This window comes from Rhipicephalus microplus, chromosome 2 (assembly GCF_043290135.1).
Source record: "Rhipicephalus microplus isolate Deutch F79 chromosome 2, USDA_Rmic, whole genome shotgun sequence".
NCBI lineage: Eukaryota > Metazoa > Arthropoda > Arachnida > Ixodida > Ixodidae > Rhipicephalus > Rhipicephalus microplus.
In genome coordinates this window covers 272,182,452-272,209,974 of record NC_134701.1, presented here as the reverse complement: position 1 = coordinate 272,209,974, position 27,523 = coordinate 272,182,452, and the positions used below count along the sequence as shown (strand labels likewise).

At 43.2% G+C, this 27,523-nt stretch overlaps 1 protein-coding gene across 1 annotated transcript; it reads left to right on the top strand.

The window, feature by feature from the left end:
* Positions 1–1,165: 1,165 nt before the first annotated feature.
* LOC119169221 (cytochrome P450 3A14) lies at positions 1,166–22,212 on the top strand. The gene is made up of 14 exons (XM_075881606.1): positions 1,166–1,315; positions 7,561–7,657; positions 8,937–8,989; positions 10,842–10,938; positions 11,382–11,507; positions 13,494–13,731; positions 14,877–15,007; positions 16,076–16,175; positions 16,671–16,743; positions 17,160–17,268; positions 17,495–17,586; positions 18,894–19,034; positions 20,429–20,594; positions 21,789–22,212. The coding sequence occupies exons 1-14, from the start codon at positions 1,257–1,259 to the stop codon at positions 21,864–21,866; spliced, it is 1,560 nt and encodes a 519-aa protein (XP_075737721.1). The 5' UTR covers positions 1,166–1,256; the 3' UTR covers positions 21,867–22,212.
* Positions 22,213–27,523: the final 5,311 nt, after the last annotated feature.

The window sequence follows — 27,523 nt, the reverse complement described above, 5'->3', positions numbered from 1 at the left end:
TTTCTCGGCATCAGTATTTTATTCGCTTCGTCTAAGGTCAGGTTTTCATCCGTGCTGCCTTCATATAGTGTTTGCCTAGTTGCTGCCTTGAACACGCTGTCGTGTGGCTTGTGGTGCTATACTTTATGCCTCGTTTTGCACCTGGTTATAACATATCTTACGGAAGGAATAAGGCGCGAACTTCCGTAGAACGTGCACAAACTAGCCGAACGCAAAGTTCTACTTCTCGCGAGATCTCGACGAAGACCGAAGACCTGTACACTCCTTGGCATTACTGTCTGTCAGATCTCATTAATATTGTGTTAAAACACGGAAAAACGAGCCCTTAGGTATACATTTCTTTCTCTTATATATATATATATATACATTCAAGGGGCAGGCCTGATGCAAGCTTCATTTCTTTGACAGAACACCCCGCCGCGGTGGTCTAGTGGCTAAGGTACTCGGCTGCTGACCCGCAGGTCGCGGGTTTGAAGGCCGGCTGCGGCGGCTGCATTTCCGATGGAGGCGGAAATGAAGTAGGCCCGTGTGCTCAGATTTGGGTGCACGTTAAAGAACCCCAGGTGGTCTAAATTTCCGGAGCCCTCCACTACGGCGTCTCTCATAATCATATGGTGGTTTTGGGACGTTAAACCCCACATATCAATCAATAAATCATTTGGACAGAACACGTGGACTTGGCCAGTCATTTTGGGGGAACATAAGATGTTCAAACTCTCCGCAGCCCTCAGTTGCGGCGTCCCTCATAGACATATCGTAGTGAATGATCGTTATTATCTCTCATCTAACCACGTGTATTGGGCTCAGCCACTTTTGTGATTATCTTTGCAATCACCCTTCATCGATGAAGCCGCAAGAACGCGGTAATGTTTGCTGCAGATTATCAAACTAAACAAGTCGAGTTGTAAGAATAACCTGGAGCGTTTAGATTACGAGCCCATCAGCACGGTCCGCATCGACCGCTTGCTGAGTTGCAACGGCGAGTGCCCTTTGTTTTGAAATAAAAAACGCTGCGCATTAAATACTGAGCGATACGGTATCCCGCCATTCCTCAAACGACCATGACACTATGCAGTCCCGAAATAGCGCTGGAGAGGGCGCTCTCGGGCTGAAGCAAGGTCCTTCGCGCTCGCCCTCTCTCACTGTGACCCATAACAACACGACGTGGCCGTTTATTCCGCCGGCGGCGAGCGCGTGGCACGTGCGGAGTTCGCCGTAGAAGCAGTTGCCTCAGCTTGACGGCCATCCAAGCCGCGATGCTTCCGTTGGTCGGCGCGCTCGCATTGATCGCCGTTTTCCTGGTCGCGGTTTTCAGGTAAGGGTACTGATTTCACATGCTACAGATTCCTACTGCAGTACGTATGTAACATCTAGCGTTAGTTGCCGGCTCGTCAGTTTCCGGACATGAAGGTTTTTTGCCACTTCCGTGACTGGAATCCTGCACTTTTTACGACACCCAAACAGTTACTAAGCTATTGAACGCTTTCATTTTCAAAATCAAAGCTTTAGAGATTCTGAACATTTTCGCCTGACCTCCTGCCTACCCAATGACGCGTCAGCTGACAGATGTAGTGGCTTTGTCCTTTAAATTACAGTTTAATTGGGGTAGGATGCATTCATAGACTATATGATAGGTTACTTATGATTGGAGAAGTGAATATTGTAGGAAGACATCGCTAAGAAGACGTGATGTAATGAATCGGCTTGTGTTTCCGTCGCGCTAAATACTTAAGAAAAATGCGGCGAACTGAATGCTGCACGACTAACAAAGGATGATTTAGTAACAACGAGCTCATGCTTGCAATGTATAGTTGTTAAGTAACTGTAAAAATGTAACCCATGCCCCTTTTAGTGGCATTTACGTTAAAAGGATGAGGGCGGATGTTTCCATTAATCAGTCAGGATGACTGTTTCTTTAGAAGACTTGACTGTACAGGCGCTTTATCGTAAATCCTGCGACATTGGATTCAATCGCACGGATTTAAATGTACGGCTTCAGGTGTGACACAAATATTCTATCGAGCATGCAGCGTGGTAACCCGAGACAACATGAAATGCTTTACGTATAGGTAAAAAAAATGGCCCGAATCTACATGTTACACTGCAAATGTCGTTGAAAGACTGTAGTCTTGCGTCTGGAGAGAGTGAACAAAACGTTTATTTGATGTTCTCCGCAAGAAAATTGGTGAATGGTATTCTGAAGGCGCTGCGTTAGAGTGCCTAGAGCGTGTAGCGGAGGCGATCAAGCGCATCGAGGCACGTTAGACACGAGCGCCATCTGGCAGTTATCTTCAAAAACGAAGGCGTGCGCGACCGCGGAGAAAGATGCGCGCCAGTCTCGGAGGTGATAAGTTGTAAAATGCAAAGCGACGGGCAGGTGCCACCACCGTGTCGTCGTAGCAAAGCGTTGGAAACGCCTTCTTGAGCATTGCGTTACACTGTCAGCGCAGCGCGATAAACGCTACAGTCCTTAGAGTTACTTGTGTGTGCCTCTTCTAGTATAAAAGCAGACATACAAAACATTGACGTATGGTTATGGTGCCTCAGATATCCGCAACATTTGCTTTTTTAATTGACAATCGCACAACTATGAACGCTAAACCTTAAGCAATGTTGGTGGGCACTGCGGGTGGGGTTGGCCGTTTATTGCTGTTTGGAGTATCGTTAGGGCGGACAAAAAGACAAATGTACATACAGACAGCCAGACCAAAAGTTTTCCGTCGAAGCTCCCCAAGAAAGACTATCGTCTTTAAAAGTATCAGAATAGCGTTCTTGCATAGAAAGCATACGTCACGGATATACGAAGTGTGTTCCGAAGCTTAACATCACAAATGCTATTTAATGTGATAAACACTCGTCTAGTGGTTATCATACTCGACTGATGATTGATTGATATGTGGGGTTTAACGCCCTAAACCCACCATGATTATGAGTGACGCCATAGTGGAGGACTCCAGAAATTTGGACCACCTGGGGTTCTTTAACGTGCACCCAAATCTGAGCACATGGGCCTACAGCGTTTCCGCCTCCATCGGAAATGCAGCCACCGCAGCCGGGTTTCGATTTAGCAACCTGCAGGTGAGCAGCCGATATACCTTACCCACTAGACCACCGCGGCGGGGCACACTCGACTGCTGATCCGAAGGTTGTGGGACTGTATCCCAGCCACGGCAGCAGCATTTCCGTGCAGGCGAAATGATATAGATGATCTTCGACTTAAATTTAGGGGCTCCTCAAAGAACGCCAACTGGTCGTCGCAATTTCAAAAGCTCTCCACTAAAGCGTCCTTACAAATATACTGTATATTTGGCACGTGAAAGCACGACATAGCAAATGACTGCTACGGAAACCCGCAAGCTGGTGCAAGGGTTAAGAAAGGGAAAGAAGACAACCACCCGTTTGTAGCTCGAAGCCACCAGGAAATCCATACAGATTTCTCAAAAACAAAAATCTATTTGTTGCTGGAAACTTAGTCCTGGTCCGGGATGGCTGTCTCCTTTTCCTTTCCAAACTTTATCAGTTATTATTATTGTGGAGTATGGGCAGTTATTCTAAGTATAGTAGCTGGCTTTTAACGTCCTAAAATCACCATATTTTTATGAGAGGCGCCGTAATGAAGGGCTCAGACAATTTTGGCCACCTGGTGTTCTTTAACGTGCCCTTAGATGTCAGCACGCTGGTCAGCAGCATTTCCGCCTCCGTAGAAAATATAGCCGCCACAGGGCATCCATTCCTCGTTCTTAGCGAAGCACGACTAGAAGGAGTAGTTCGAAGCGACAAAAACGGACTCACTGACCATGAGTGACCTCGAAAAGTGCTGAAAACAACATATCCTTTTCATATGAGTCAAGACCAGAAAGCCGCACGGACATATTGAGGTTTATGTTCAGAAAACGTGAGCTATTTCTTTTTGTTTTCACCCTCGAACATTAGTTGCAGAATTTGTGAACCAAATGCCCACCTCGGCGATGAAGTTGATAAAGTGCTCGGACGCTGAACCGAAAGTCGCGGATTTTTATCCCTGCCGTGGTGATCGCATTTTGATGGAGGTGAAATGCCACAGGTCCGTGTGTGTAACCTACAAAGTCAGTGCATGTTGTAGAACATTAGACGAAGTGCTTGTAGTAGTAGTTGTTGTAGTTGCAATGCTGTAGACCTATTTATAAGATTACCTCCTTAGTATTGAGGAGCAATCAGCCAACCGGTAATGTCAGTGGGACCAATATTTCAAATCCGTAAACTTGCCTTCGTCAGGGAAACAACTGCTTTTATTTTATGCCTTGGCTACAACGACCCTGCTAAGACACGGAAATATTCCACAAGAAAGGGGAGCCTGCTTGTCGAAAAGAGGGCTTCAGGGAAATTGCCAGTCGGCTGATTTTCTCTCAACACCATTTTTTTAGTTTCCCCTAAACCGTTGTTCTGTTTGGATGTTTGCATTAGGTATCCCAAAAGAAATGTGAATGAATATCCACATTTTTCAGGCTTGCTTACTTGGTTATCCAGCGAAGAAGCAAAAAAGAAAAAGTATTACCTTAAAATCTGACGTAAGGGAATCGAAGATGTCATAGTCATTGGCAGATTCTGAAAGCCACCGATTTTACGAGATGAAAAAATACGGCGAAATGCTTTTTTGTTAACTACGCGATACTGATACAGCTTGTAAATGATCTTATTGCTCACATCTCCAACCGATCGACAGTTTGTTCTTGTTTTGCGAGAAACTTGTGCTGGAACCAATGCAAGGAACACCCGGACGAAGGGTACCAAAGGTAAATTTTTTCGCTCATGTGTCGCTCGCGCTGTTTTTTTTTTTTTTTCAATGAAGTAAGACGATTCGCCCAAATGTCGTTTCTACGATGCAAAGCTGGCACTTGGTGGGACGCGCGACAATATACCGATGCCGAAACACGCGCCGTTGAGAGTGGTCAAAAGAGAGCTACGTAGGATCACCGATACCGTCGGCAAAAAAAACTATAGCCGCTACTATAGAGTTACATGAGTCCAACTTTTGGCAAGGAAACGTGTCTGTTGCTGTCTAATACACATAACATGCTCCACCACGACATGCATACTGAACGGCATACGGAACATGCTTTAGCTGAACGAAGCCATAACAACATCACCGCTCTTCAGAGCACGTTAGTGCTTTAGCAATAAATCACCTGACAACATGACCGCATGAGAACATTGCATCTACCTGTACATGAACATATCAACAGACGCTTTGTCACCCCTTTGCGTGGAAAGAAATTAAAGTGCAAGTAAAGGCTTTGCAGAAGGACCTCCTGTCAATCCTTTTCTTTCTTTCCCGCACCTCCTTTCTTATTTTTACTACTGTGTTTGCCTCTCCGACTTACTTTCTTTTCCAAAGCAACATTCAAATGCAGGGCAACGCTTGATAATACACTGCACTCTATGCTTTTATTGTGCCACGGCAGCTTAGTCAGACAGACTCTTTCGTCGATGCGTCTCTCATAAGAAAAAGAAGTGACAGTGGCGTGGCACCTGCTGCAGAAGAATTCTAAAATCTACGAGTATCATCTTTCTTTTTTCTTTAATATGAAGAGAAATGAAGGCTGTAGTACAATGTCGGCTGATCCTCGCCTAAAGGATATCCAGATATAAAATTTTAAAAAGGAAGCTTGTAATGAAACGATTTTGAGGCGTTTCAAGGGAACCAACACATGAACTTGCGCACTCAGGTAAATGAAAAAAGTCACAGCTTTGCCGCAAAGGCGAAGCAATGAACGTGATAGCAACAATTTGAAAGGTCACGCGCAGAACGGAAAGCAGATCAAAACGTGCCCCGCGTTTCTCGCGCACAAATTACTCAAGAAACGTACTAACAGGTACGAATGCACGCGAATAAGCGTCTAAGTTGTTACTTCGCTAAGTCTAAAAAGCGTGCACTTTTCGCGAACGGAGACTGCAATAATTGCAGCGACCTTTGCGGGCCCGGTAACTACAGCAGAATCGTTCCACGTAAAGCCCGAGGCCAGCCGAGGCGTACGATCCTCCCCTCCTCGCCACTACAAGACAAGGGCACGCGAGGGAGCACAGCCCCCCCCCCCCCCCCCTCTCTAAGCCGTGCAAATTACGTGTAGGATATTTTAGGGGGCGCCACTGCGCGATGTGGCGACCTGCGCTCATTGCGCCATCTTTCTGGTAATGCTGAAAACATATCAGCGGTAAGTGGTAGATATAAATAGCTTGCCGCCGTTTGAATAATGAAGAACGTTTTGCGGGTTGGTTTAGTGGTTAACGCCTCGCTTTCATGACTCAAATGTCCCACGTTCGATCCCACGCGCTGGGGTGCTTTCTTTTTCTGTTTTTTTTTTCGTTCTTGCATTTTTATTTATTTAGATACGTATACATATACGGTGCATGACATCGACGCCGGCGGCAAAATCTAGCCTTGAGTGTTCCTATAACTGCTATCGCAATAAAACTAACGAATAGATTGAAAATACCCATGCGCAAAATGGAACCGTCATGGACCCGCAGAGATTTCTAGGGAAGCAAAGAAGCCGAAAATAAGTTATTACACCAAAATTTCACCTGTTCTTCAGCTTCGAAATTCAATGTAGCAACACGTGCTACACTGCACGTGCTACACTGCATGTGACATAGTTATAAAAATATGCTGTGGCAAGTTGCTCGGTATGTGATAATTATATCTGAAATCTTACGTCCCAAAAGCGCGATATGATTATAAGTGACGCCGTAGTGGAAGGCACTGAAAATTTTGACCGTTTGGTGTTCTGCAGCTTGCACTGATAACGCTGCTACGTGGACCTCTGCCAATTCACGTCCACCAAAATGTGACCTTGGCGACCGGAATCGAACCGGCGACCTTCACGTCAGCAGTCGAGCACTTATTCATTTTAGCCACTGATCCGCCATGGCACACTGCCCGGTATGTAACCCATATATATCAGGCAATGAAAACACCTTTGAACACGTGGGCGTCACAGGAACTTATTAATGTTTTGGCTAGTGGTCTTGCCTCCTTCGAAGTGGTCGTCTGGAAGTAAACAAGTCCACCTGCTAAACAGTTGACTCCAACGACAACCCGTGTTCTAAAGGAGAAAAGAAGCCCCACCACGGTGCTCTAGTGGCTAAGGTACTCGGCTGCTGACCCGCAGGTCGCGGGATCAAATCCCGGCTGTGGCGGCTGCATTTCCGATGGAGGCGGAAATGGTGTAGGCCCGTGTACTCAGATTTGGGTGCACGTTAAAGAACCCCAGGTGGTCGAAATTTCCGGAGCCCTCCACTACGGCGTCTCTCATAATCATATGGTGGTTTTGGGACGTTAAACCCCACAAATCAATCAAAGGAGAAAAGAAATAAAGAAGGAATGGCAGGGAGGTTGACCGGTTTAAGACAACCGGTTCGCTACTCTACACCAGCATGCTCAGACGTGTAGCTTGAATGCGAACTCATGATGTTGGCAACATTTGCGAAAACTTTTTTTTTAACTAAGCGTAAAGCTCCTGAAAGTGACCCATTTGTTCTGTATATTGTTTAAGCACTGCCCACAATTCCTTTCGTTTTCAGATGGCGCCAGAGGCATTTCTCCTATTTCAAAAGCCTGGGTATCCCCGGTCCCGAACCCAATCTGCTGTGGGGAAACATACGCGAGTATCACTCAACGGTGAGAGATTTTTAAACTGATGCATAAAAAATCCACAACCACATATTTCTATCCGAAGCAAGTGACTGTTCCAAGTGTCACTGAAGCAATGAGCTAGCGTTTCCAGCGCACGTTTGGGTTGCGTTGGGCAGAGGAACGCCATGTACATATTTTTTTAAGTATTAGCTATAAATTGCACAATTCTAGGTGAAGACAATTCAATATTCAACATAGTCTTACATTTTCCCAGCTTCTGTTAAAGGGCAACTCGTATTGACAATAAATAAATGAAAATGAAAGCATATCACTTGGTTGACCTAAAGTTTCCCAACTAACCGGAACTTTGATGTAGCCTGCACTGAACTTCGGTGGCATATTAACTTCGGTATAATAATAATAATAATAATAATAATAATAATAATAATAATAATAATAATAATAATAATAATAATAATAATAATATGTCAATTCTGTCGTTATAGGGGGTTCGTAAGGTTAATGATCACGTTGTTCTTTTTGATTGTACCATACGGTGGTCTGCTTACAAAAAGCGCATTGTTAGGCGGGTTTACCGTTCCTTCAGCTCGGTTCGCAGACTATCATGAGACTACAATTTTCGGTATTCTCTCGCTAATTTCCAACAAAAGTATGTCTTTCCAACTTCAATGTGCACCTGTATTATTTAATGACATTTGTAAATCAAGCATTCATGCTAGTGGAAGGGTTAAATAAAAAAAAATGTAAGGATACACATCCACTATTTTGCTAGAAGTAACGCAGGATCTCGTTCTAGCACTGTTAAATTTTTAGGGCGATAGCTTTAGACACCTTATCAAATGCGAAAATTAACGGTCGGCGTCAACGGAGTTATAAAAAAACAAAAATTATCACATGACAACGTCATCGTGACGTCATTGTGGCGTCGTCATGGCGTCACTCTTCCCAATGTATTTAGGCATACATTAGTACTCTCTCAATTTCTCGTGATGTTAGACGCTTTTGTTGCACATACATGTCCGGGCTGAATGTAACAGAGCGTAAAGCACAGATGCTTTGTCAGATGGCGTGGGATTGTCGTACCATGAATTCTAAAGTCAAATGACGTCGTGATATGTGGTGATAAAGCTGCACCTACAGGAGGAATCGAGATAAACCTAGTGGGTACCTTATACGACATACATAAAGCGGCCTATAGTACTGGAGTCACTAGTACCTACGCTACAGTTAGTGATTGTTTTGCTTTTCTTTCTTTTTCATTTCTCTTCAAACTCATTTGAGTTGATGTTTTCTTTGCTTGCAGCATCATCACAAAGTCATTGAAAAATGGCTTGAAAAGTTTGGCGACACATTCGGGTAAGACTGTCATACGCGGAGAAAAAATACCACTCATCCCTAAACATTTCGTACCTCTTGTGGTGCACGTGCTTTATATACTCTTCTTATAAGCAAGCTTATTACAAGATAACAACCTGTACTAAAAATACAATAAATAAGAATAATGTGCATGTATGTTCAATATATCCACAACCTCTAATGGTCACCGCAACATTGCAGTCATTGGCATACAAATTGTTTTAAAATAGCTTACAGGAATACAATTTCACGTAACCACGTACGAACCGTCACAACGAGGAGCCTACATTTACCAGCATTGAACAAGTTTTCGGACTTAAAATTTTTCATTCCATTCATTCTAAACATTGAAAACAACAAAGGGATATTGTAACGGCCTAGAGAGACGAGTAACGGATTCATTTAAATGAAATCACACAGCCTCCGTTTCTTCCACACGCACATGAACCTGATAACAGAAGCGTATCTGCAGCTTCCGAGTCATTTCACAATCTTCTTACCCACCCACTTATAGACGTGCTCACACTAACTTGTTTTCATGCGAGAGCCTGGTGACCTTGGTCGAACATTGCATCCACTTCCTCATACAGCACAAGAAGAGAGTGCAGAATGCCCTGTGAGTCATTCGTAAGAATTAACGACGTTGTCATACAAAATACGGTCCACACAACAAGCTCGTCAAAATTAGCGATACGTATAAGCTGCACATAAAAAAAGTATCGAAGTGGTTCGCGGTTGTTCCGTCGAGTTGAAGATCTGGTCCTTCAAAGCAACAAGTAGCCTTTCCAGGTCCTCATTTTACAAGACGCACAGCCATGTGTGATACTAACGAATGAATGAATGAAAGAATGAATGAATGAATGAATGAACTTGATTTGGGCGTAACACACGACGCGTTCATCTGCGAGAAAAGGCAAAAAGAGCCTGATTAGGCCTTACCACGCTGAAGCAGCAGAGACAGCGTAATTGGGAGTTATAACTTAACTAACACATAATCAACAAGAACATAACCACTAGGGCCATAAGAGCACCATCCATGTTTACAGTAATGATATGGTAACATTAAGAGCATATTCAAAAATGCAGTAGCCAATCATAATAATTTTTTACATAACAAACTCTGCCGAAGGTATAAACATGTTTATTATTAAATACTTCTTGAACTCACGAATTGTGTTACAACTTCTGGTTACATTCACAACATTAGAATACATATTGCATAAGGAAATAGTTTCGTACTATATGGCTTGCATTTCACAATTGGTCATGAGGTTTTTCGTTACTACTGATTTGCAGCGCAAACTGTATCATGTGTCTACACTGAGGTATACTGGGTAAGGCAACACTGAATTCATGTTTAATCAACGATTACACGAATACTTGTGATAAACTGGTATGGATATGATTTACAGAATTGTCCGATATGCACTTCCACTGGATAATTGAGCGTTGTACACACTTTCCACCTTGCCAAATGTAATTAGATAGTTTGACAATTAAAGAGTAATTTAATTTTTTTCTTTCTTATTCCTCACGACTGCACATTTGCGGGTGAAACCTCACTGGCCACTAGTGCCCCGAATCAGTTGTCGTTGTAGCCGAAATATACGTGGGCTGAAATTGAGTAACACATTATATATCTGCATAATCTTATTAGGCCTATGCTACGTATTCAAGATAGCTCACTCTCGAAAGCTACGCAAGGAAGAGTTTTATTCTTAGCGTTTCACTGATGTCATCAAAAGTTTTCTCGCGAGTGCACAATGTTCTTGAAATTAGGTTTTGAATGCGCATGCTACTTCTTATTTGAGTTTTTTTAGGACCATCAGCGCATTTTTTTTGTCAATTCCAGATTTTATGACGGAGATGTACCTTTTGTTGTAACATTAGATTTGGACTTCTTGGAATATGTCCTAGTTCGCAACTTTCAAAACTTCACGGATCGTGGGGTAAGTATTACGTTGATAAAAGATTAAGAACAAGTGATTAGTGCAAACATTATAGCAGCGTGGTTAATTTCGTCAGCACGAAAAGGTTTGCATACAATTGAGCAATATTTTGAAAATATACATTTTTCAACTGACCCATATTTTAGTTTTGTCAGGGCTTATGCGTTAATTGTGCATTTTTCGTGCAGTCGAAACACTCATAGAGAGAAAGAAGAAATATTCATTATTATAACTAATTAGTAAAGTAAATAACTGCATTCTTGTTGAGCCTAATATACTGTAACTACTTTTTTTTCAATGGAATTCTTTGAGAAATGTACACTATGCATTATCGTGTCTATGGAACGCTTTTTCAAGGAATAGGTGTACTTATGTTTATAATACTGTTTAGTGTCCCAAGGAAAACATCGAAAACTTGGTGTAAGCAAACATATTTTTCACAGGATGAGTTGCTGACGGAGCAGAAACACCCGCTATTGCGCAACTCTATAGTCTACGCTGCAGGTACCCAGTGGAGAAACATACGGCGATGTGTAGCGTCCGGCTTTACACCAGCGAAGCTGAAACAGGTAAGGTACACCCGACTGCATAAGTTGGCGCGACGCGAAGTGTTCGACAAGTCGGCATCCTTGTTTTGTGTAGGAATATAACTTCCGAATAAATATCCCAGGGTGTAGTTGGTGTTAACATATTTGCAGTCACCAGCTAAATTAGAGGAGTTGCACTTGTCACGAGAGTACACTTGATCGCGGTTACACGTAATCTGGATCTAATCTCTCAGTCGTGATTGGCCCCGTTACGTGAGGTGCAGTATTGATCCAATCACAGTTGAGAAATATGACCTCGATTGAGTTTAATCACAATCAGCAGAGCGCGGTTAGGCATCGATATTAAACTGATAGAGCATAAATTCGCGTTTCTCGTGAATCCAACGTTCCTTAACCTTTTTTTTTTATTTACATGGTACCCCTTGCGAAAATTTTTACTTATTCTGTCGTGTTTTCATGAAGATTCATGCCTCAAATATACTTTTTGTGGAGCTTGAAACTGAAGTGATGCATCATTTTTTCACATTTGCACTGCAATTTTGCATGATATGGTCATGCATGAACTGTAATTCATGATCGCAGAATTAGACAAGTAGAACGGAACCACCTTGGAAGACGCCAGTGCTTCGAAATAGGTAGCAGTGTACTTGAAGTTGTTGAAAAGTACGTCTACTTAGGACCGGTAGTAACCATGGAGCCGAACCACGAGATTAAACTAACTGGTAGAATAAAAATAGGGTGTAGTACATTCGGCAAGCATTCTCAAATCATGACTGGTACATTGCCACTATCTCTCAACAGGAAGGTACATAAAATAATACGGCGGATCCCCCGTACCTTAGGAATCGACGTTATGCGATACATGCGGAGGGAAGGTGATCGTGTTGTAATGTTTCATTTTCGTTTTCGTTACATAATGTATAATGACGCAATTGTATTGCGACTGTATTATATTATGTACAGTAGCTGCAATTTGTATTTAATACTGCGTAATATTGTCTGTTATGTAGCGAAACTTTTCTCGCATTTGGTTATCTGTTTGTTTTCTGTTTTTGCTCGCTTCTACTTTTTTGACAGCTGCATTGTTCATTAATTTGTACGTTTTGTTTACTCCGTAAAATACTAAGACGCGTATTTAAGTCAATGTATTTTACTGTATGTCCCCCTCACCATATGCCTCTTCCCGGGCCTGTGAGGTATTATTAAAATTAAATAAAGAAAGCAGCAGGAATGTAATGCGCACTCACGTATCTAGATAGGATGCAAGTATACCAAATTTTGCACATTCGAAGCTGGCGAAACGGCTGGGAGTACATTATGAGCTGCTGACGATGTACACACGCGGACTAAAAACGCACAACGAAATCGCTCGAACTCGCAACGCTGGACTCAGAGGAAATGCTGCAGGCCACTACAAGCCTACTGCTTCCCAAGATATAGACTCCCCGAAGGAGAAGGATCTGCCGTCTGACAGTATACTACTCAAGAAACGTTAAACAGCTTCGATAATTTCTTCGTTATAGGAAGCTTTCTCATATCCTGTCGTTCATAATGAATGGTTCTGTATTCATAATGAATGAATACAGATATGTAGTTTTTTTGCGCTTTTGCAGTTACATTATGTTCTTTAACGAAACTATAGTCTCCGTTCTGAACAACGAGATCCATGTGTAACAAGGACTACCGTGAATTTTTGCTTCATGAGTCGGAAATGAATTTATGGCGTTTGCAGCAAATGCAACCTTTTCTTCGAAGGAGATAAGTTTCACTGGCATGGATCACAATGTTCCACATAAACAACGTAGAGAACGATAAATGTTATCTGGTCTTATTATATTTTAATTTAAGGGACCCATTACCAAAGCCGGAAGAGCCCTTGAAGTGACTTTTTCTTTGTGATGTCTCTGTTCTCCCGTAAACTGCAGTAAGCGCGTCAGTTGTCCCGTTTACCAGGCTATACCTTTCTCGCTTTGTCTAACAACCAGAAAATTGCTCGCATTTCATTAGATGCTGACAGATATGAATAGAGGCGCGGATATTTACCTGGACATTGCCGGAGAGCATGCCGACACCGGCCGTGAAGCGAACGTTTACGAGCTTTACCGGAAGCTAAGCATGGACTACGTGGGCCGCGCAGCATTCGGCGTCGACTGCAGCTTCCAGAGAGGACCCGATAACGTCCTTGCGACTACCACGAAGGTCATACTTCAGGGCGTCATGACGGGACCTCTCCACTTTCTTTGCCGTAAGTGCGGGATGCGTAAGACGAGAACTATGTCTCTGGCTGTATGGTGTATAGCTAGCTATAAGGAGCCACATTGTACGCATGTACACATGCCACAGACTTTAGCCTGCAGGTGCCGTCGTAATTATGCTTTGTTGTACCTGCTGCGTACTTCCGTGATTTTCATCGCTCACTCATTTATCATATCGCTTCTTGTCGTTTCTTTTGAGCTGTTTCAGTCGACGCGCATTTGCTGTCTTGAACGAAAAAGAAGAATCGACAGAACCAACGCGTGTAGGGGCGATAAGTGACGTAGAAGCTTCTTTTAGATGTAATTGATATGTATATGTGGGGTTTAACGTCCCGAAACCAGCATATGATTACGATAGACGCCGTAGTAGAGGGCTCCGGAAATTCTGACCACCTGGGGCTATTTGACGTGCACCCAAATCTGAGCACATGGGCCTACAGAATTTTTGCCTTCTCCGAAAATGCAGCCCCCGAAGCCGGGATTTGATCCCGCGACATGCGTGTCTGCAGCCGAGTACCTTAGCCACTATAACACCGCAGCGGAGCTCTTTCAGATGTATAGAGCGCGGCTTCGTTTTCGTTTTAGTTGTAGTTGATGTAGTTGTTACATGAATTGCAGTTAGTGTCGAAGTTGTGGTTCTTCTTATAAACAGTGTAGTAATTGCTGTAGCTGTTGTAACAACTCGTATATTCGGAAAAACGACTCAGCAATTAGGTGGAAGATGTCTAGTGGCTAAAGTCGTTCGTGTATGCCACATGAAAACAGCAGAAAGGAGGCACCTGCAAAAGTGGAGGATACCAGTACAAAGGCGTCACCCCGTTCTTCCTCATTTTGAGGCAACGTTCATTCGCAAACACATTCCTTCAGTCATGCTGTCAGTCAGTCTGTCGGTCATCTTCAATGTGATGGTGCGAGCGTGATCTTCATGTGTATTCGAAGGTAAATATAGCTGGTGCAACAAGCAAAATTCCGAAAGTTCGATCACCTGATTAGTATCGAAAATTCTCAGCGTTTAATGCATATTTTCAATTTTGAGCGACAACTATTGCTCGTTGAAATTTTCAATTACTTAGTTACTATACACCTGAGATGCATATTTGTGATTTTTTTGTTGTTGTTCCCCATTTTATTTCAGAAAGCACATCTGCGCTGGGTATATTCGCAACGCCCCTCTACTGGACCCACATGATACTCGGCGCCTACGCGGCGATAACCATGACTAAAGAGACGGCTAGAGTGATAGATCTCAGAAGAAAAAATCCAGAAGTGAGTCCTATTCAGCATGTTATCTTTCAGGGGAAAAACATCTCACAGTATCGGCTTGTCGGCGTGTCATGTCGTCGTCATGGTCTATCATAAAAGGGGATGCACCACGAAAATTACGCAAATCCCACTCGCCACTGGTTCATACTGCGCGCATTATAGGTTAAAGGTTCGTCGCTACTGCCTAAAGCATTATGGTTGGCGTAGCGATGGTGTCAGAATCATCAGCGATATTCATCAATACGCTGAGGTTTCTTACCTAAAACAAGTTGCACAAACTTACACATCTACGGTAAACTTGTCTATTTGAAACAGCACTTCTTAAAACATATCTGCAAAGTTATAGTGCGTTAGAGGACCAGTGGCAAGTAAAACAGTAAACAATAGAGGTTTTGCTGTGGGAAACATCGCCACAGAATGCATTCTTCGCCCCCTCTCCAGGTTTAAGGTTAGTTGGGCTGAAACTTTTTTTTTTATTTCGTAGTGCCTTCTCTTTGTTTCTATCTGTGTTTAAATATGTGCACTGGTTTCATTCCAATAAAAATGCCCAAGGATGTCTCAATGCTGCGCGTTACTGTGCTCTATAGCCAGTACCATAGGTATTGCGGCGTAGGGGAAAACATCGAAGCTGGCTACTAAATGTACAGTTTCCGTATTCGGTAAAGTGCACTTTTCGCGTGAAGACTTACTGCAGAACATAATTTCTTTTATTGCTCAACAGAACGATATCGCAAAGTTTTACTCCTACTGTCAATATGCACTAGACTTAATTGGATGCAGCATTAACGAAGCAGTAATTGGCCAGTAGCAGCACGCAAAACTTCTAGCGCTGTTAGGTGCATGTGTTTTAAAGAGCCCGGTTAAATAACTTCGCACCATAAAGCAGCCTGTGTCATTACCCATGTGTCGCATAAGCACACTGACACTCGCAATGTTCCTTAATTTGGAACGTTGCTAAAGTTAAATAAACTAGGCGTTCTCGAGAATTTAACCACTTTATGGCACCGGGTTTTCTGTTTGTCTCCCATTTTCTTGTGCAAAAGAATATAAGGTGCTTCCTTTTCTGATCAGTTTCGAAAGCCTGACGTGCTGCAAAGCCTGCTTGATGCAGAGTATGAAGAAGAGAGCTCTGAGACTGAGTACGGCACGTCAGCCAATGGCAAAGGACCTGGTGAGATAGTACCGCATATAATGAAAGTGTGCAAGCATAATACGGGATCCGCAAGACAGCGTCTATTGAAAATATTGGAAGAAACTCATTCTGCATTGGATATGAAATTAGACTGATTGTGATGTACTGAAATTTAGGCTGTGGAAATAGCAAAATTTCGCGCACGTGAAAGTCTCCTGCCTGACGGGAGGTGAGCCAACATTGGCCCTGTTACATGGACATCTGACATACAACTGCTCATTTAAACGCGCCTTTGTTCACAATTCTTCTCTAATATTTCCAATTTCAGCAAACAACAATGAATAGCTTCATCTCATTTTACTCATACAACTGTACTTTCACGAAAGCAGATCGCTACCGTTTACCCAGATTCTGAGAAAAGGTCCCTGGCAGGGCAGTTATCTCCAAGATAATGCGGATGTTAGGTTCAACAAACCTTTTTAGCAGTGGGCCATAAAATATATCTTGACATTTTCTGTTTTGATAATGTTACAGCGAACGTTCCCAAAAGCCGTGTGTTGACAAAGGATGAAGTTCTTTTGAATGCCAGCACACTATTCGTCGCAGGGTAAGCAGCGCCATCGTCATGGTGATTTTTTGTCACTTGTGTAAATCGGTTATTTTACAATTTAACCGTGCATATACAAGTATAACAGTAATAATCTGCCGAACTGACGAATTTCATCTCAGCTTCATTGTATATTGAGCGCTTTCCAGTTACCTATTAAAGATACTAATGCTTAATTACATATGTGCTAACAAGTTTTTTGCTATGTTTTAAACACATAGCAAGCGCTGCAAGTCAAAATCCTTTTTTGTTTCAGTAACCAGGGTGTATGTTCAAAAATATTCGAAAAATCGAAAAACAATTCAAGGTCAGGTAGACGTCAGACGCGTTGTTAATAAATACGACCATGCAATGAAAGAGTAGTTAAAATTTCGCTCGAAGTGTGCCTCAAATCAGACTCTATCGACATTGTGCAGGCATGACACGCTGTCTACTTCTTTAAGTTACGTGACGTATCTTCTGGCAAAGCATCAGGACATTCAGAACAGAGTCCGGAAAGAAATCAACGATGCCACTTCTAGTACTGTGAGTATTTGAACTCTTTGAACTGTTTTATCTACACAAGATGACGCGCATGCGGTCGGCTGCAAGCTTTAAAAAGTCCGGTACGTAACTCGAAAATGTATAGGCCACAAGTACAGTTATATAGTAACAAGCTTTATAGAATCAGTTGCATGCATAAAGAATGGCGGGCGTTTGTGGCAATACTGGTACCCTTGCCATGATGGTAATTAATACGTACTTTATGCAGGAAGAGTTAGACTATGAAACTGTTACAAGGAAGCTGCCCTACCTGAGTCAAGTCGTAAGCGAGGCTCTCCGCTTGTACGCACCAGTACTGACGTGAGTATTGCATCGTTTCAATTTACTGCGACTATCAGTAAAGCTGTGGCATAATATTACGCCAAGAAAATGCTCACCAACGCGCTAGTCATAGAATGATTCGGTGTGAAAGGTAACAAGCATGACGGCAAGAAATCAGAAAGTCCCTTATGTGATTGCCTAAAACCGCTAAAAAGTGAAAGCCATTTTCTTTTTTTTCTCTTATCCTATTGATCATGTCAATATGATAAGAGAAGCTTCCTGGTCTGAAAGTGGCTTTGTACTTTTGGGTCGGAAGACGCTTTCTGCTCCTCTCGTAGCTTTGCACGTGGCGTCTGCGATCGGCCCACATTTGACCATATGATGATGGCGTCATCGTGTGACGTTACGTGCAGTGATGTCATCGTGATTCCCCCAGGATGACATAATTTGAGGTCACAAGTTTTTGCAACTTGTCATGTCGCGGTGATGTTCCCGGATGACGTCACCGGCTTGCTGATTACATCCATCGGGTCAACGTCACTCACGCCAATTCTTCCTTTTCGCATTTGATGAGGCATATAAGGCTCTCCCCTTAGGATGTTGTTTGCTAAAACGCTAGAAAAACGTGAATGACACATCCAAATTCGCGTATACGTTAAAATGCAGTACGAGATCTTCCCCTTGTGTAGGTTCACCTTTTTCACGAAAGTGAAAGCTATTTGTATGTACCATTCCTCAAAGCAAATACATCTTGTAAACAAATCGAACGTGGTGCACTTTTATTGGCGAAATAGATAGGCGAAACAGATGGTCGGTGTATTGTGTTGTATTTCCGGCCATCCCGTCACCTGTGCCATTTTTCGATAGTAAAAGTAAAACAACCAAGCCGGCTAAATACCATTCTGTTGCACTCTTACGTTTCGTGAAATTTTTGCTGACCTAAATTTACCCACACTGCTCACTTCACTTAAACCACGTCCTGCATAGAATATCTTTCCCCCTTAATTCTTGAGTATGTCTATACTCTGCAAAAATTTTATTTGCCATCCATAAACGGTCATAACGTCCGCAAGAGATACAGACTTCAGTCTGTCTTGTGTATCATGAACAAAGCAGACACAAATAATTGATTATTCAATCTGTAGTGCAACACTCAGACATTCCTTCCACGATGGCGTAATAGAAATGGAAGTATATACATTTTGTTTTAGTGCCTGACCAAGCGCTATCTTGTAACTATTGCTCTATCCAAAATGAACGTGGTGCACATTTCTCGCATTATCGCCGCTTGCTGCCGGAAACTACTTGTACAGACGTCTTTTGTCCCCATGACGTCTGTTACGCAGGTTCGTATCGCGGAAGGCTATCAACGACTTTGAGTACAAAGGCATTCACTACAAGGCCGGAACGTGCTTTATGTCTCCGACGCTACAAATTCACAGGGACGCACGTTACTGGCCTGACCCTCTAAACTTCGATCCGGAAAGGTAAGAGATCACAGCCCTTACGTCACTCAGCACCTCATGGCGGTGAACTCTTGATTCGACTCACTCAAGCTCAGATCAAGCCGTGAGTCTGAGTACGAGTGAGCCCTACGCGGAAAATATATTTGATGTGATTGCGTACCACTTTCTTGCCGATATAATTTCATGTATATATAGATATGAGTATACTCACCTTCAGCAATGCTATCACCTTATCTGGATTCGCGTTGTATACTCACGTCTATTGAAAGTTTCGGTGAACACGCACTTACGACTAGTTGGTTACGCTTGATCATGGGTAACAGCGCAAAACACATGAAGTACAAAAGATGCACTTTAGAGAAGTGATGAGAGAGCACTGGACATGAGAAGGTACTGTACGTTAGCCACGGTCATAAATTTTTGCCACGCGTGGAAATAGCCTCTGTTGAGATAACCGACATGCTTCAAATTCCTTATTTAAGAACATAGGGTGTGGAGTATTCATTATATACTATTGTTTGATCAATATGGGGCATTGTGATAACGAGGTTGTGATGTATGTTTGCTTATTCAATTATAGAAAAAGAAGCTTGCCATTCTGTAAGCTTGTTCTGCATATACTGTATCAATTCTTCATGTTATGACATCCTATAGAAGCTAGCCGCTCACGTTGTAGGTTAGTGAAAATGCTCGAAAGGGAAGTCCGCTCACTTCACAATGCACTGCATTACGACAAGACAAGAGAAAAATATTAGCGATACACATTATAGTGCAATTCATAGTGACAACGACGCCTCCTTCTCAACTACAAAAAGAAAGAAATAAGGTCCGCTAACCAATATTGCTTCTGTCACAGTGTGTCACGCCGAAGAGCCGAAATGTTAATAAGTTCTGTAATATTGACGCGCTATTCGAGCACAAAAAGAGAAAAAGGATAGCACAGGGAGCATCTATTCTGTCTCCCTTTGCCTGCTTTCTGCTAGAGCAGCACGCAGAGATTTCACTATAAACCAACTAGCCCACAAATCAGCACTTGTATAAGAAAGCATTAAATATTTATTAAATTCCACAATTTTCTGTTCGCAAACAACCTTGTAGATATGGGGCCCACTGTGTTTTGGGACCCCTAAATTGCTTGGAACACATTTTTTCAACGTTCGACTTAATGCCAATAACGAGTTCATCCCCCTTGAAAGCAACCTCCTTTATTGAAAGCAACCCTATTACCAGCTAATGGTGCAGAAAAACTAAATACGACGATAAACGACAAGGACATGCACATGAAAAATGAGCCGATGAGCGGGTCTATTAGTGAAAGCTCAAGATTGTCTTCTTCTTTGGTACAGTTGAGAAGATGTTTCTTCGTACCGTGCTTTATTTTCCTACTGCTGTGCATTCCTTTTCTTCAATGTCAGATTTGCTCCGGAAAATGAGGGCAGCTACCACAAGGTGGCGTACCAGGCTTTCGGCGTGGGACCACGCAATTGCCTCGGGCAGCGCATGGGATACGTGGCGCTCAATTTAACACTTGCGCGCTTGGTTCAACAATTTCATCTTGAGCTGGGACCTTCGCAGGGAGAGGTAAGTGCGCACTGAAGTATGAGGACGAAACAGATGTCGCAGGAACTCAAGTTCTCAGATACAACTGTGACAGCGCAGCTGTTGTAAGTCGTGCCTGCGCCGCCTGCATGTCTGACTTATGACAAGCAGGTCACGGAGCTCGAAGGGGAAGTCAATAAAAAAAAGTGGCGAAATGAAATGACGAGGACGCTCGACATTGTGACAGTGGCCCTAAATGTCGATGATCACGATGATATTGTTCGAAATGAAACTAACCTGTGTTAGTCTACCATCACCTACACACGCACTAACACAGCTTCGCTATCCGACGGTTTTTTTGGCGTGTAACCGGCGAAATTCTCAACTAGCAATCTCTCACTCCTCCCACAGGTCATCCTCCACGCTCTTCGTAATTGTGCATGTGCAGAGTGGTTTAGCTTTTTGTAACTTGCGATATGAAGTGAAGATACAAAGAAAAATAGTTTTGAAATAAGCCTGCAGGAAGCCAATCCACATGGCAGTTCTTAGTGATAATGACAGCCAGTAAAGGTCACGCTTCGTCTTTCTTTTTGCAGTAAGATTTTTGGCTTTCAGTATCTGCAAAGCCCTGTTGGCGTGGCTGCTCACTGATTTGCATACATTGTTTGACTGTGCTGAAGACACATGGTGCACGGAACATGCTTTAATTAAGAAAGGCGACGTAGGCAAGTGACACTTGAAATGTGTTTCACACTTAAAAAAAAAGAAGTAAACAATACTTCTTACAGGGTTCTAAGCAATAGTGACTGGTCTCTGTTTTGTCAATTTTTTGTGTGTGCCCGGCCACCGCAAAAACTTCATGATGCCGTTATATGTTGCGGCAAAGTTCACATAATTCTCGCTTTGTTTTATCATTATCTCAACTCAAAAGTTGCCGTAGTCATGAAAAATGAAGTTCAAGAATAACAGTGATTTCACTGCATAACCTAAACAAGTATTGACGAATGTTTTCATTCGTAAAACTGGTCACTATAATCACTGGACACTTCCGCTAATAATAAGTCGAATATCAGAATTAGCCGCCAAATATTCACTTGTATGGAGCCCTCACATTAGAGCCTTTAACTAGAGCGAGTGAAAGTGTTGCAAGTAAACTCAGGGCATATGCCTACTATGTTGTCTAAGTGAGTAAAATATACAATAGTGACATTTTGTTGATTATCACGCCGATTGCAGGAACCTCTCGACATGGATTGCCGGGCCGTGGTGTCAGAACCAGCCGTTGGCCCCTGGATTGTCTTTAGGAGGACATGAGCGTCGTAGCAGGGATTAAGCCTATATGCTAGAGCAAGGAAAGAAGAAAGAGAGATTGATGAAAGAAAAAGACGCAACTTCTGTTGCCCTGTCTTGAAGAAGACCTTAGCGCCAGCGTTAGCAAAGCCCAGCAAGTCACCAACGCAAGGAAGACCTTCAAAAAGCGAAGGGAATTCAACACAGCTCTATCAAATGGTGTGATGACGTCATCATGTAGTGAACATCCTTGCCCCCTCCTCTTCAACTGTCAACATGCACACCCCATGACACAGCGCAGTGGTAACATTCAGCTGTCTGGGACAGAAAGCAAGTGGTAAACAAAAATAAAGGAAATATTTTGTGGTAAGTTCTATCTGGCATTTTAAATGCGAAGCATACCTTTGCATACTGCAGACATTTCGAGCGTATCTATCTATCTATCTATCTATCTATCTATCTATCTATCTATCTATCTATCTATCTATATTACTACCTATCCATTCATATGACTATCTGTCCATCCATCCATCTACCTACGTATGAATGCTTTCGTGATCAGGATTTTAACTTATAGTATAGGCCTAGATTAGTATGCAAGGCCAAGAGGGTCTGTAAATTATGACTGGCTGATTATGACAAGAATAACGTGAAAACATCATGGCGTACGACATACCCGCATACTACGGGCCGCGGTATGCTCCAAAGGAGTTTGGTAAAGCCAAACAACAACATATATCGGTATTATAAATCTGAGAACGTTAATAAATGCCGACATCGGCAGCGTTGACGCCACGAATGTGGAGAATATATGCTATGGTTCCAGGAGGAGTCGAACCCAAGCATTCTGCGTGGTAATCAAGTATTCTACCACAAATCCACGACAGGTCTCGGAACTCCTTTGGAAAAACACCTTATGCAGATGTAAGGTTAGTGAAACGTCAATTGTAGTTGCAGTGCTGCTCATGTAATTGTAAAGACGTTACATATCTACTTCAATACTACAGCTGTCACGTCGGGTTACCGTCAATCGTAGTTGAGTGCCATCGACTGAATTTCGTAAACGTAGCACTGTCCAGAGCTGCTATACTCGCAAGCACAAAAGCTACATTTCAGCTTACCGCTTCTGGTGCTGGTAATACACACGTTCTTCATGGCATTGTTATAGGTGACGGTAAACAACTGGTTGCATAAACGACATACATGCCAGTGCTTATAATATTGGTAGCGCCAATTCGTAACGTTTCGCTCAACAAAAAAATTACACCACAGTCACCGTCTCTCCTGTTACGCCTGGGAGTCTAGATCAAACGTCATTGTCTTTGCAAAGGCAATATGTGTCAAGGCCAGTGAGCGAGCCCACTTGACGCCATTCTTTCAACGACGTGATGTAGCCCGGAAGCGGCGGTCTGTCTTACGCAACGCATGGCGAGCACCCTCAACCCACGGATCCGATAGCAACCCGATAATGCAATCGACGCCATCCAGTCTGGCGAGTCTTACGCAATGCGTGGCAACATCACTCGTCCATGGGTGAAACCCAGCGGCGGTTCTAACTGGAGGAATCTGACATCACGGCCAGCGGCGGTTCTGATTAGACGTCGCTGACGTAAGGGTTAATCCGGGACCTATAAAATGCCAAGTGACACGTCGCCAAGCAGCCGACGTGTGTGTCAGAGAGAAGACATATTGGCTTTTCGTGTCCCTAAGATGTCTGCCCCAGGACCGAATACGTAACGCCTCTATTTATATGCTGTACGTGAAACTGTTGGCTTGTCCGCTCGTCTATCAGCTCTGCGCAGAAGCAGCCGCCGCGCGAGCTGAGAAACGCACTACCGAACAACCTTGGCGGCCCGTGACCTCGGCACACTCCGCAACAGTGCCTGCGGCGGTGCGAGTCATAACACTCCACATGGTTCGCATGATGTCGATTCCTATGATACATGGTATCTGCCGACTTTTGTATGTTGTCTTGGATGCGAGATAGGTGAACGCCTTCTTCACGTTATGTGATGTCTCTACAGATAAGTTAGACAAAGAAGGCACATAACAGTTTTGTTTTGTTTTTGTGTTTGTTATTTTGTGAAGGTTACCCGAAAGACTAGGCAGGCGTCGCACCCCTCTATGTGGCACTTGTCAGTTTCTTCTCTACCTTTTTCTTCTGTGAGGTTATGTATATGTGTGTACATATATAGTATAGTTAAGCTATTTTGCACGTACTTTGTACACCTATGTAGTGCAAACCATGGAGAAGCCAAGCCAAATGCTAGACAGTTATTGACCGACTTTTGTTGAACTTGACTTATTGTCTTCGCTTGTCTGGCTTTATATTTATATATATATATATGGGACTATGATGGGAGTATTTCTAAATGACATATTCAAGCATCAACAATACAGACAAATGACAACACGCTACCTCAGTGGGTGCACAGTAAGTCCCTGAGATACTAGCCCACCCTCTGCGAGCTTCGCTTATTTCGCTTCGTCAAGCAACGCCTCGCAAAGGGCGCACCATGTAGAGCTTATTACAGCAATAAATTCCAAGCATCCATGACATCCAATTATGTGTTTGGTCTTCCTTTTATCCTCACAAGAAAAAGACTAAAATGCCTATACTGACTTGCTTTTCGAAGTGCAAGCACTAAGTACTCTGAGTTTAATTTCTTCGCGTGATTGATGAACTGATGATCATTAGGATGATGACTATGATGATGATAATGATGTTAAAGGTAACACTCATGACTTCTGTCACAGCCGTGAAACTCGAATCATCTATTCAGGGAGCTTTGGGGAAAAAAGGGAACATTGAACGATGAGAGATGAAAAAAGCAAAGTGCACATAGGTACTAGCTGTCACAGTCGGTCACTGTGCCGTCGCTCACTGAAACTCCCATATATAACTTGCCTATTATGCAGCCTAAATTCATAATCCCTTCTGTTTCTTCCTGTTTTTCTCCAACGACAATAACGCATGGGTCATTGGACGGGGCCTCTCCGGGTTTCCACAGCTTTATTCGGCCGTGAAACAGTCTTTTAGTGTTGTTTTATTATGGTCAGAGGTATCTGAGGTGTTTGTACCAATCTGCACAGCATTGCTCTGTGATGCAATGCGCTGTAACGTACTATACTGAAATTTAGAGAGATTTCTATTACTCAAATTAAAGTTAAGCATAAATGTGCGTTGAACGATCTAGTATAGTTTCGCCTTGGGCAACAGCGTGATACGCCAACGAGACCACAAGTTGGTATAAATACTCTAATATCACAGTTCAGAAATGTTGCTTGTATCGTTGTTATTCTTGCTGCCTTGTTATTGCTTTTGTTTACCTACAGTGAATTGTAGTGTATAACCATTGTGGAGGATTGGCCAAGCATTGAGCGGTTGTTTTGAATAGTATGAAGCTTTACAATATTGGAAGTAATATAACTGGAAGGTTACAGAATATATAGGAAACATTGGTGCTTAATCTGAGGATTTGGGCTTAATCTAATTTATATGTCTACTGCCTTTCTCCCTTGCTCTTCTTCTTCCTTCAATGACATATTCGCTCCGGAAAATGAACGCCGCTTCCACAAGGTGGCACTCGAGACCTTCGCAACTGGGCCACGCAAGTGCGTCGGAGTGCGCATGGCTTTTATGATTCACGATTTAACTATAGCGCCGATGGTTCAAAGCTTTCACCTACACCTGGAAACCTCGCTCGCGGAGTGAGGTAGGTGTGCCACGCGCTGCGGAATAAGCAGACATCCCGAGAACCACAAACCCTGCATATGCTTGCCATGTAGTGAATTCTCCCTCTTTCCCTGTACCTCCTTTCTAATTCCCAATCAAGCTTCTTTCTCATTGTGTGTTTTGAGTTGATATATCCTCACATGAGAGGCAGTTACTGCGCACCGGCCCTTATCTATACTCCTACTGTTTCAGCGTAAGTTCCTCACAACAACAGTCGATTGTGGTGGCGTAGTTGTTCGCCGCCCCCACCGTCTATGTCAGACAAAGACAAAAGAAAAAGTCAAGGTTTTTGAAGCATTTGAGCCCAGTCACTCTGTGCGGAAGTCGAGTATACTACCACAGGGGCATGCCGCAGCCTAAAATTTCGTCGCAAAAAACAAAAACGAGAACAGAACAGGTCACAATTGGCGCCCCACGTTGGGCGCCAATCGTAGTGTGCCGTTGTGGCCGTCAGTGTCTAGTGTATAGTAGGAATCCAAAAAATAGACGCAATACTGCGCGGCAAAGGCGTGTAAAACCATGTGCCACACCGAGGAAATTGAATAAAGAGTGGGTGGTTTAAAGCTTTCGAGCCATCACAAAGAGCTGAACCATAGTGCTTCAATACCATTAGCCAAAACACCACCAAAGTATGCTTGTACGCAGAAGCATGTCATGCCTACCAGGCGCCTAGTGGGTACCTCCGTACTTCGCGAAATGATGACAACTTAGGGGCGCGTAGGTACCTTGCTACTGTATGCTTGCAGCAGTCACCCTAAGGTAGTTCACAACGGGCTCTGAAAATGACGAATCCTCTAGTTTACGCTGTGACCATGCTGCACGTTCCGCCCCAGCGTGACTTTCTTTTTTTTTCTTTCTACAAGAATCGTTCTTTTTTCTCTGTGGTCTTCCTAACTTGTATGCACCAAGCGCTAAACTACGTGAGAAACAGATTAAAGATGAAAACACACACACACACACACACACACACACTAGGCATGCGGGGAAAACGCGACACAGTCCTAGCAAAAGTTGGATCTGCACCATTTATAGCAACCGCCTCAAACTCTCCTGGGGCTACTTATAAAAGTACGCTTTCCGGGTACCCACTACTCCGTTAAATGATTTGACGGTTCATTAGTGATGAACAACTATGGCTGAGCCCTTTGTAAAAGGTTGGAAGCATTCAATGACCGACTCGTAACGCAATTGATTTGTGTGACCCCTGGTTACAGAATTCGCCTTCTGTGATGACTGGTTGTTATTTTACTGACCTACCACGTCATATGTATATGTTAACCCGGTTCCTTTCCGACATGGCACTTGTATAGGGTATCCATTCACAGGAGTTCCGAGAACCAGCGTGGCTCACTGGTAGAATAATGGACTGACACGGAGAGGAACGAAGTTTGAACCTCGTTCCAACCTGGAAAATTTTTCTTATTTCGTGCGATATCGGTTACGTAATCGACGGCGTGGACATACGCGACACCCTTGTGGTGATCTCATAACAGATTTTGCGGGAAAAAAAGGTGATAAGTGATCTTCTAAAAAGAGGAGACCAGAGAATACTTTTCTTGATACCGGTAGCCAGTAGAGTGCATGATTCATGTCTTTCTTTTTAAGAGAATCGTTTGTGGTTATCTGTATGGGAAATACGTTGCTGTAGCGAAACGATCTACTTATCTACTAAAAACGTACGACCATGAAAGAAAGAATGGTGTCGATAAAAAATCACAGCGTATCCACGGAGTGAATGATGAGGAGTGGGGCGAAGCATTCATGAGTCAATCCGTTGGTTCTTGCTTCCATCTATCCGTGAGTCCGTTTGTGCGTCCATCCATCTGTTTGTCCATTCGTTCGTGCGTGTGTCCATCCGTCCTTTTGCACGTCCGTCCGTCCGCCCATGCATCCATCCATCCATTCATCCATGCGTCCATACATCCGTCCGTGTGTCTGCACATCC